General features: G+C 37.8%; 1 protein-coding gene across 1 annotated transcript; it reads right to left on the bottom strand.

The window, feature by feature from the left end:
* Positions 1-10,524: 10,524 nt before the first annotated feature.
* LOC114170426 lies at positions 10,525-11,861 on the bottom strand. Its single transcript, XM_028055902.1, has 2 exons — positions 10,862-11,861; positions 10,525-10,814 (listed from the first exon to the last, which is right to left on the bottom strand). The coding sequence occupies exons 1-2, from the start codon at positions 11,859-11,861 to the stop codon at positions 10,525-10,527; spliced, it is 1,290 nt and encodes a 429-aa protein (XP_027911703.1).
* Positions 11,862-12,092: the final 231 nt, after the last annotated feature.

The following is a 12,092-nucleotide window of genomic DNA, read 5'->3' as shown; positions in this document are numbered from 1 at the left end:
AATATGTTTGTATTTGTCTTATGTTATAAGTCATATTTATACTTGTTTTTCATATGAAATAAGTTTTATAATAATGAAATTTTAGATGAGAGTTAAGATAATAATGAAATTTGATTTTTTAGTATTGTATCTTTTGTGATTGGTGAGATGAGATTTAAAATATATAAATTACATAATATTTGTACGATACATTATTAATGACAATTAATATTAAGTTATAACGATACGATTTTAATGACAATTAATATTAAGTTATAATGATAGAGTAAAAAACGGAAACATATAAAGTTTCTTTAATAATAATAATAATTATTATTATTACATTTATTATTAGTATAACAAAAAAAATAAAAAGATTAAAAATTATTTTGCTTACTACACCCATAGATTATATGTTCACACCCCTTTCCTAATGAATCAATTTATAATTTTATAGTTTTCAATTTTGTAATTTGATAATGTTATAATTTTATTGATTTATAATTTTATACATTTATAAGTTCATAATTTTAATTTTATAATTTTATAACTTTATAGTCTTCTAATTCTCTAATTTATAATTTTGTAATGTTAAATATTAATATAAGATCAATAATTTGTATTTATTTATTTTAAGATTTGTTTCGACGTTTTAACATAAATAATTAAATATTAATTTTAATTAATACAACTAATGTTATTGATTTATTATTTCATCAATAAATTAATTAATTAATACTTAATATTAATACATTAAAGAAATTGTAAATATGGAATCAATAATTTCTATTTATTTATTTCAACATTTTAAGTTAAATTATTAAATTTTAATTTTAATTTTAATTAATAAAACTAATGTTATTGATATATTATTTCAATAATTAATTAATTATTTAATAATTAATATTAATACATTATTGGAATTGTAAATATATATTCAATGCTTTCTATTTATTTATTTTAAGGTTTGTTTCATCCTATGATGCACCCCCAATATTTTTTTTATTTATATCATCCTATGATACAATAATATACGTAGGACCGAAGTCAATAATTGTCAAGTTCACTTTCAAAAATCTAAAATATTTCAAAATTATTTTCTAAATAGTTTTTTTATCTAGAACTACGTGATCCCTGATTTTTCATTGTGAATGAAAATACATACAATCGAGGTTAATTATTGTCAGGCCTAAAAGTTAATTTTTGTTGTTGTTTCTTTATATACACTTTTAATTTATTTTTGGAGAAAATAAACATTTATAAAAGTCACATGTATTTTGCATATTTGATTAAACTTACTCTTTTAGGACGAACGTTTTAGGGTGCCAATACCTTCCCTACATGTAACTGATTCCCAAACTCAAAATCTAATTCAAAATCTGATTTTTCGCAGACACACTTATTTTATGATTTTTTCATAGTTTACCAGAATAAAACTATGGTGACGACTCCAAACTATGTTTTTCGACTATTTATCCCTTAAACACCGTCCTGTTGCGATTTATGTTGCATAATTAATGGTAGCAAAACTTAGTATCATCAAATCATACATCAATAAATACTATATTTTATGTGGCTAAATAAAAAATTGATATCCTTCCAATGGATTTTGATGTCCTCCTTCAATCAAATTCACCAAAACATTGCATCATATCATTCACACCACACGTCTTCCTACCAAATATTAAAACAAACGGGATTCCATAATTTCAAATTCTAAACAAGCATTGTGGACAACAACAACTTAATTGGTATGGTATTATCACATAATAAAAGATGTCTAAAATTTGGTCGTATTGAATTTAGAATCTTGTTTTTATTTTGGTTACCGTCACATTCATTTGATCAATCAACTACATTAACGAACAACCTAAATGTCTCTGTGAACCTTTTACGATCAAAGTTCCACAAACACTCCCAAGTCAACACAAAATCCCAACCTCAGGCTGAGATGAAACTCAATGATACTTCATCAAGATAAAACCCAAATCTTGGTGTAATGTGATGTGATAGTTGGAAAAAGGTATCGAAGAAGATAACAGATGGAAGGAGAAGTTGAATGATCCAAAATATAGAGTGAAAGGAAGCGTTGTCAGTGATAAAATATGATGTATCAGAAAGGAATCAAGTAGCTTGATAGGGTGGGTGATTTGATGGAAGAAGAGGGTTTTGTGTCCGATCTTCTTTTTACTTTGTATTGTGTACTAAGTTGAAAAAGGAAAATTTGATGAGTTTGAGAGAGAAAAAAAAAGTGGGACATGTTTATACACACATTTTATTTAAATATAAATAAAACTTAAATGTTTAATCATAAATTTTATTCATATAATAATATTATTTTACTACACATCACTAATCGATTATTATGTCAATTTTATAATTTAACATAAATAAAAAAGAATACTCAAATGCATAATTTCTCAACAAACAAAATCATACATATGTAACAATAATTAATTATCATAATGTCAATGTCTACATTAATGATAACAATTGCATCTATTTTTGTAAAAATTTTAATTTCAAATTCAAGTATTCATGTCACTATACATGTCTACATTAATGATAACAATTACATCTATTTTTGTGAAAATTTTAATTTCAAATTTGAGTATTCATGTCAGTATACACATAAGAGACTAATTATTATATTAATTTTATAATTTAAAAAAAATAAATTCATATCCAAATATTATTTTTTAATCTAATTTTAATTATTTGTATTATTATTGATGTTATTAGTTATATTCTTTTAATAATATATTATTTTAACATAATAAAATCAATATTAAAATAATTTAATTTCTTATATAAAAAACTCATAATTATTTTTTTTCATATAAATATTTTTTTAAAACTTTTATATTAAAAACTATATATAAATATAAAACTTAATTATATCATTAAATAAATTATTTACATAAATATAAGAATAATTATTTTAATTTTGAATACAAGTAAAAAATTAAAATATTAAATTCCTTTTTCGAATATAATAAAAATTAATTATTTTTCTTAATATAAAATTTTAAAAAAAAATTAAAGCGAAAATCCGTGCATTTGCATGTATGAAATACTAGTGTTAATAGAATTACAATATTATATCAATTTTGAGAGAACTAAATAAAATATATACTTTAAATATCAATTTTATTATAATTACAAATAACATATAAAAATTTGAAAAATAAATAATCATAAAGTAAATTGAATTTTAATTATGATCTACTTTTTTTTTTTTTTGAGTTTCATCGAATGAATGGATCCAATAAAACTGAAAAATGTCCTAAGTCCGATATTTTGTAAAATAATCACTTATTTCCTGATTAAACGAATGAATATCCTTTTAGTATATTTTAGAAATTACAACTCCTGAATTCTCCATCAGTAATTAAATACATTCTTTAAATAACAATTTTATTACAATAACAAATAATATATAAGATTTTAAACAATAAATAAATATGAAATATATTAAATTTTAATTATGGTTTTAAGTTATATCAAATTAATCTGGATCCAAAAATCATTCAAAGTATACAAAATTTGGAAAGTGGTGGTTTGACACCACTCTTATTTTAAAGTTCATTTGACACTAAATTTTAATACAATGAAAAATTACATTAAGTTAATAAAAATAAATAAAATAAAATATTATAATAAAATAATAATTTTTTAAAGTGTAAATTGGGAATAAGAGAAAATTACAGCACCAACCTACCACTGTCCAAAATGTTCTATAACTTCAATTACCCAGTTCCGTACATTCCTTTTATTCATCCTGATACATCAATTCCGCGGTTATAAAGTAAAAGGCCATAAAAACAATGTTACTTGTTTATTTTAATTGTAATTCTTTTATCATTTATAACCATAAATATTAGTGTTTTTTGCATATATTTCAAAGAAAATCTACTGACTTATTCATTTAATATTTTTTACAATATATATTACTTATAATTATAACTTTTTTTTTGGAAAATTTAATCTATAATAGTATAACTATCTCATTTCACAAGATATGTATTACAAATTTATATATGTCCATTAAAGTTCATTTAAAAAATATTGTGTATATATTTTTTTTTTCATGTGATGATACAATAAAAGTTTTTGTTACTAGTTTCACGGTAAACCAAAATAAAGTTGCATTATTTTTCTTTTTCTATTTTTATCCAAAATTTCAGTGAAAGAAGAGTCTACGCAATAAAAAAGCAAAATAATAGTGAGTGGAATCAAGTTGACCACAATACAAGTGCATAAATAATATTTAAATAGCGTATAAAACACATCTTATGAAAGGTAAAAAGAGCTTATGACAGGTATTTTGGTGTCATATTTGCAAGATTCATAAAAAGTGCGTTGTTTCTATAACACTATTATTTCATATGTTAATTTTTGAAAAAATTGACAACCAAAGTTAAAAAACAATTTTATTTATTCCATCCCGTATCGTTGAGTTATAATATATACAACAACTTAATTAATTAGCTTACTTATTTATAATTATTGTTAACCAAGCACTTCGTAACTTTTTCAAGAGAATTTGTTAACCTTAAGACGTTGTTAGTTATCTACTAGAATGGAATGGACTAGTTTTCTTGTAACGCTACAAAAGGACCTTAAGAAAAAGTTTTGATACACATAAAAAATAAAATAAAATGAAATGATTAATTAACTTAACTTATTATTTTGAAAATTTCTAATAAATTATATAAATAACCATTTAACTTCAAATATTTTTTACGCAAGAAACAATAGTATTTTTTTCTCTATCTCAAACTAAAGTTACTGATTTGTTTATTTTTCTTGTTTATTTAATATTTTTTTACAATAGATATTACTTATGATCGTAATTTTTGTTTATTTTAGAAAGTTTCATCAATAATGGAATTGTCCTTGAATTTAAATTGTTTTTTTGTTGTGGCTCTTTGTATGCAGTTTGACTATCTTATTTCATAAGATATCTATTAGTAATTTATATAAGTTTATTGAAGTTGGTGCAAAAAATATTGTCTATAGTTTTGCATGCAGCATGTGGTAATACAATCAAAATTTTTTGTTACTAGTTTTGCAGTAAATCAAATATAAAGTTGTATTATTTCATTTTTCCATTTCTATCTAAAGTTTCAATCAAGAAAGAGTGCACACAATAATGGCGGGTGAATTTGTGTTGCACCTTCAAAAATCATACCTTCGATGTGAAAAGATTTATTTTCTTAAAACCTTTCTCTATTTCCAGCACAGTGCAAGTGCATGAATGAATACTTCTGTTCTTTTTGTTTTCCTAAATTTGTTACAGTTGTGATGGAGAAAAAAATAATAATTTTACTATTCCATTTTTCTATTTTCATTTAAGGGATTATTCTTACAATAAATGATATAAAGATAAAGCAAATGAAATTAATCTTTCTATGTTTGGTCGGATACGTACGGATTCACTCATTTTGTTCACCCCTCTCTCTATTTATTCATATTCTTCCTAAGGAATTCATGTTTTTCTATTTTCTTTTTATTGACATTGCTACTATGTCCTTTCTATGTAATGTTTCAAAATCCTTTCTATATAATGTTTCAAAAAGTTGGTGAAGGAGATGAGGTGCAAATAATGAAAAAGAAGGAGGTGCAAACAGTAAAAAGAGGGTGCTAACTCGTAAAACGTTGGGGTGTGGCTACTGCAAGTAAAACAAGTAAACATGGAGTTAGCATATCTTTCTTCTTCAAACTCTAAGAAACGTGTTTCAGGTGTAGGGACCAAGTATCTACTAAGAATCACTTCAATTTTACTCATTTCTTCTCTAAGTCTCCTTTCTTCAGAACCCGCGATAACTTCCTCACCAAGAAATCTTCCTCCTCGCTCGATCGGTTGAACAGACGATCGGGGTACCTGTCTAAAAGGCTCTGATGCTTAAGTCAGTTGATGAACCGATCTGTGTATAGGTATAACTGTCGTAATAAATGCGAATTAAAGATCCTCACCAACCTACCTTTGGGCCCTATTTATACTTTCCGGTGTGGGCCTATGATTAGGGTTCTTAATCACGGCCCAATGATCCTCTAATCAAAATTACTGACTTGTTTAATGTTAATTAATCCAGCTGACTGGCCTCGTTTGGCCGAACGACCGATGACGCTTAACTAGGATGGTTATCTTCTGAGTTTAACAACCTTAAGTGAATAACTAATCTATATGGCCGATCGACTGATGGTCATACGTAAGGCACTACGCGAATCACTTATGAGACTGATCGACTGATGGATCTCCATGGGTTGATGCGTGATCGACCTGGGGACCGATCCACCGATGGTCTTTTACGAGCTAACGCATGATTCGTTTGTGGGACCGATCGACCGATGGTCCCTTACAAGGTAACGCGTGGTTCGTCTATGGGACCGATCGACCGATGGACCGGAGGATTGTGCGTTGTCGATGGCCCGATGGGACATACTGTACACAAGCCCCCCAGCCTTGAGCGATGGCGAAGGTGAAGCGAGAAGGTTTACAAAGACTGCTGTGCCGATGGGTCGAAAGGGTTCCCTGACAGTTACTTGGCTTCGTAGATCGTGCCTATCAGTTGGGATGCGAAGCGTTGCAAAGTTTGGGCCGTTGATCGTTTGGCCTAGGTGTTGCCACGTGTCCCCAGACCTTTCTATAAATAAGTGTGTGTGGTTGTCGTTATTTTCACGCTTCCTTCTCTCTTTCTACCCGAGTCACCGATCGTCCTTCTCTTTCTACAGGTAATAATGCTTCCAGTGTATCGAGTTCAGACGAATCGTCGATCTCCGCCCTGTTCAGCTCGTCAGATGTGGGGACATCGCTCGGGAGGTATCATCTTCAGCGGATTCTCCTGTCCCAAGTAACGATAGACGTCCAGTCGAGGAGTCGATCGACGCAACGGTGGAGCAAGCCAACGCTCCTGCAGAGAGTGGAGATGTGATCAGCATTGATGTCGCTGACGAGGGGGAACAGGCCAACCTGCCGGTGGTGCAGGGGTATGAGTGGGCACCCTACGAGCCGCGCACGCATGCAATGAGGTTCCGATGAGGGAATGACCTCGGGGACCTGGTCGAGCGGACAAAGGTCTTTAGCGACGAAGTGGAGGACGGGTTCCTCTAGGTGAAGGTCTGTGCGAGCAACGAAAGGGTGTGCCACGACAAGGAAGCAGTGAAGCTAGACTTTTTCTATGTCTATGCTTACTTGTTCCATGATTTGGGCCTGACCGTGCCGTTCACCGACTGGCAAATGGCGGTGCTAAGGGAGATCAAGTGTGCTCCGACCCAGATACACCCGAACGCCTGGGCGTCCATGCAGGCCTTTGAAGTTCTCTACCGAGCGGCTGATTTGACCGCAACGATGCCTCTATTCCTGCACTTCTACAAGACCCGACCCACCACATCTAAAGGTTGGGTTTCTTTTCATGGGGCGAACAAGAGCTTGTTCAGCCTTTACCTCGCTTCGTACAAGGGTTTTAAGACCAGTTTTTTCAAGGTCTCAATTCCCGATCGGGGCAGGAAGTACATCTTTGATGAGGAGGATCAGTCGAAGTTCCCCCTCTATTGGACGGCGTTGCCCCCGCCAGTCGATCCTTGGGCGGAGGACCGTTTGACCCCTGCTGAGCAGGCTGACCTTGCCGTCCTCAAGACCCTTCCTGGCAAGATCCCACCGAGGCCGCTGATCCAATGCCTCCGCTCTCCGGACTTGCCGAGGGCGGTTTATGGTTAGTTGTTCTAATCTTCCTGATCGTTGTAGAGGTCGATATTAACTTACGCAATTGTCTTGTTTGCAGATATCATGGCCCGGACGACGATCTCCAACACTGAGTTCATGGCCTGGGCAAAGACTCGGCGAAGGGAGGATGATCTAGCGGAAGAGGTTGCGCCCCTTCAGAGCGTCCAAGGTGGTCCCTCGACGACACCCTCTCCTACAGCCAATGCACCGACCGGTGCGTCGGGTGTCGTCACCAGGCCTCGGTTTGTCGTCATCCCCCCGTCACTACCGTTCCAACCGCTGCAGCAGATAAGGGGAAGAAGACGAAGAAGGACGATTCCCTTGCGGGCCGTTCGTCCAAAAGAAGTAAGAAGGTCGAGGCTTCGGGGTCATTGGCCACCGCCTTCCTTGGTAGCGAGGTTCGGCTTGACGAGGAAGTATCCTTCCACCTGGGTCCTCGCGTCAAAGACATGTTGAAGGATGTGTCTAAAGAAGAGGCCTTGTGGACGGTTGGGGAGCTAAGTTTGAGGTTCTCCGCGATTTGCACTAAGTTTCCCAGGGCCGATCGGAGCAGAATCGATGGCCTAGAGAAGGAGCTCGCGGCGGCCAAGGTGGATCTTCAAGAGGTAAAGGCCTCCGCTTCAGATTTGAAGATGCAGTTTGATCAACTGAACGTCATGAAGGCCGAACATGCCAAGTGTGCCGGCGTACTTAAAGTTGTCGACGATCGGGCGAAGGAAGAGCAGCTGAAGGCCAAGGAGGCGGTCGACGAGCTGCGTAAACTTCAAAGACGCTTCGATGACTTGTCATTGGAGCACCTGGCCGTTGTTGCATCGGCTGCGGATTGGCAGAAGAAGGCCAAAGAATATCAAGTCGAGCTTCGCATCGCCGATGAGCAGGTCTTTACTCAGTATGAGACAGGTTTCCAGAACGCCGTCGATCAAGCCGTCTACTTCTATCGCTGCTCCCCCGATCGGTTTGACGTTCACTTGGAGGTTGTTGATGGGAAGCTAGAGAGGGTTTTCGACCGGCTCGATGAAGCGATTGTTCCTGCTTCAACCTCCGCTCCTCCCACGGCTGATTCTTAGCTTACTTTAACTTGTTTTTTTGTATATTTTGATATAATCGATCGAGTTCAATCGGCCTTGTGGTCGATCGCGCTCGTTCGGTTATTAGGCCATTTTTTGACAAACAATTACATGTATATGGCAGGCATGTTTTCCTTTTGCTCCATCAGGTTTGTTCTTGTTTATTGTTGTTGATGGCGATCGGCCTTATTTATCTTTGTCCTCCTTACGTTGAATATTCAGGGCGGTCGGCCTTTATTACTTTTGTACTTCTTACGTTGAATACTTAGGGCAGTCGGCCTATTTTATCTTGGTTACACTCGCGTTGATGTGCAGGGCTATCGGCCCTTTCCTTTTTAGCTAACCTGTTGGAGCGGTCAGCTTGTCTTTTAATAGTTTCGCGTTTATACAACAAGGTGATAGATCGCTATTTCACGTTTACCTAAGTCGGGCGGTCGACCCGTGGTTACACCTTTAATCTTAGCTGTCTTTAACTATCGTTGGTTCGGCGTTGTGGACCTGGTTTAATTACTGCGCTTATGGCCTAAACGATCCGACTTTATTACGCGTTTATTTTTAACCAGTTTAGATCGTTGGCGTTATGCCTTGATCGTAGCCGACAGCTCGTGTCACTTTCTTTACCCGTAGGGTTAGTTAGATCGCTTGGATCGGTGCTGATCGAGCGGGGCTTCCTCATGGAAGCCCGCACCTTGACCGGTCAGGCTTTTGTTCGGGTCTCGTAGGGAGCCCAGTCGGTTAGTTGGAGTTGCATGAAACGCTCGTTTTATTTATAGTGGTGTCAACTGTAATACATTTTTAAATGCGAAGCGTTCCATGTATTTGGTATTTCCTTGCCGCTCAGGTATTCTAGCCGATAGGCTCCGTTCTGTACGCTTTCGGTCACGCGAAACGGTCCTTCCCAGTTCGATGCCAGCTTCCCTTGTGCCGATTTTTTGCGCGCCTCATTGGTCTTCCTCCACAGCAGGTCTCCTCGGATGAAGCTCGTCGGTTTCACCTTTGCATTGTACCTTCTTGCCACCATTCTCTTGCACGCTTCAGCTCGCACGACCTCTCTTTCTCTCCGCTCGATCGTCCAGTCCAACTCTTCTCGCATGCGCCCGCAATTCACGTCGAGGTTTTGCATCTCCCGCTGGAGCGTCGGTTCTCCTACTTCAACTAGCAACATAGCATCCGTTCTGTACGTCAGATTAAAGGGGGATTCTCTGGTCGTCCCGTCCGGAGTGCACTGATAGACCCAAAGGATCTGCAGTAGTTAGTCCACCCATGCTCCCTTAGCCTCTCCCAATCTTTTCTTCAACTCTGCCACTATGACCTTGTTCATGGCTTCGGCTTGACCATTGGTTTGGGGATGTTCGACCGAGCTGGTTAGGTGGCGTATCCCTACTTGCTTATAGAAATCCCTTAACTTCTTGTCGATGAACTGCCGGCCGTTGTCGATGATGATGGTATGGGGCAGGCCAAAACGGCAGACAATGTTCCGCCAGACGAACGAGTGGACTTGCCGAACGGTGATGTTGGCCAGGGCCTCTACTTCGACCCACTTGGTGAAGTAATCTACGACGACTAGTATTAACTTCTTCTGTGCTCTGCCAATAGGAAATGGGCCGACGATGTCCATACCCCACTGTGCGAACGGCCGTGGGGCCATTAGGCTGTGCAGCTCGATCGGAGCTCTCTTGACATCGTTTCCGTGGGCCTGGCAACCTTCACATTTTGTATCATCGCCTCACAATCCTGTTCCATGGTCGGCTAGTAATACCCCGCCCGGAGTATTCGTGCCTTCATTGCTCTTCGGCCGATATGCATCCCGCAAACGCTATTGTGGACCTCGTTCATGACGTAGCCTACTTCTTCCTCCGAAAGGCATTTCAGGAGCGGTGCGGTGAACCCTCGTTTGTACAAGTCCTCTTCGATTATGATAAATCGGAGCGTCCGGCACCGCTCGATTGGTTTCATATCTTCCCCAGCGTCGCTTCTTCTCAGGAGTTTCCGAACCTCACTTCTCCAGTCCGCTGGCCGGTCGACGGCTGCACATTCTCCTGTCAAGGGCTTCATTAGGGTTTGCCTAATATGGTCTTCAGCTGACCTTTCTCTTTTCCTTCCGCCAGCTTGGATAGCCTATCGGCTCTGGCATTCTCCGCCCGGGGTATATGATGGACGGTCACCTCTTCAAATTCTTTCATGGCTTCGACCACTTTGTAATAATACTGCAGCAGCAGATCATCTTTGACTTGATATTCCCCCTGCACTTGCTCGACCACAAGTCGTGAATCGGTGTTACACTTAAGCTTTTGGGCTCCCAGGTTCTTTGCTAGCCTCAGGCCCGCGATCAGTGCTTCATATTCTGTCTGGTTATTCGTCGCCTTGAACTTGAATTGCAGTGAATGGTCGACCGTGAAGCCGCCCGGTCCTTCGATGATGATCCCTGCTCCTGTGTTGCGATTATCTGATGAGCCATCGACGAAAAACACCCACGTTTGTTCCGACTGGGAGGTCGGCCCGTGGAGTTCTACTGCGAAATCTGCCAAGTGTTGCCCCTTGACCGATCCTCTCGGCTCGTACTTGAGACCAAACTCTGACAACTCAACCGACCAAGAAATCATCCTTTCGGCCAGGTCGGGCTTCCTGAGTATCTTGGCTATGGGATGATCTGTGCGGACGATCACCTGGTGGCTTTGGAAGTATTGGCGCAATCGACGCGCGGCTGTCAATAGCGCTAGGGCTATTTTTTCTACCAGCTGGTATCTGGTTTCTGTGCTCTGCAATACCCGGCTGATAAAGTATATCGGTCGCTGCTCCGGATTTTCTTGCACCAGGGTCGTGCTGATCGTGTCGTCCGAGACCGATAGGTATAACTGCAGAGGCAGTTCCTCTACCGGTCGGCTCATTATCGGGGGTCTGTTGATCATCACCTTTATCTGCTGAAACGCCTCCTCGCATCGATCGTCCCATTTGTCTGCGCTCTGCTTCTTCATGATCTTGAGGATCGGCTTGATCTTCTCTGTTAACTTGGGTAGGAAGCGCACAAGAGACGTTAGACGCCCGACCAACCGTTGGATCTCCTTAAGGTTCTTTGCACTCCTCATCTCAGTGTTGGCGGTGCACTTGTCAAGGTTGCCTTCGATCCCTCAGGCGGTCAGCATGAACCCCAGGAATTTGCCGGTCGGCACTCCGAACACACACTTCTCCGGGTTAAAACACATGTTGTACTTGCAAACTTGGTGGAAGACCTCCTTGAGGTCACGAACGTGGTCCTCAACCGTCTGTGATTTTACAACCATGTCGTCTACATATACCACTATGGTTCGACCGATCTG

Source organism: Vigna unguiculata, chromosome 11, assembly GCF_004118075.2.
Source record: "Vigna unguiculata cultivar IT97K-499-35 chromosome 11, ASM411807v1, whole genome shotgun sequence".
Taxonomy (NCBI): Eukaryota; Viridiplantae; Streptophyta; class Magnoliopsida; order Fabales; family Fabaceae; genus Vigna; species Vigna unguiculata.
Note: the sequence above shows the minus strand (reverse complement) of the source record. Positions and strands in the feature narration are given on the sequence as shown.

What these genes read in the sequence shown, in the direction of transcription:
- LOC114170426 (XM_028055902.1), bottom strand. Translation starts at nt 11,861, where the DNA reads ATGAGGAGTGCAAAGAACCTTAAGGAGATCCAACGGTTGGTCGGGCGT. An exon ending in GGCGGAAGGAAAAGAGAAAG is followed by an intron (nt 10,815 to 10,861) that starts GTCAGCTGAAGA and finishes AGCCCTTGACAG; the next exon opens with GAGAATGTGCAGCCGTCGAC.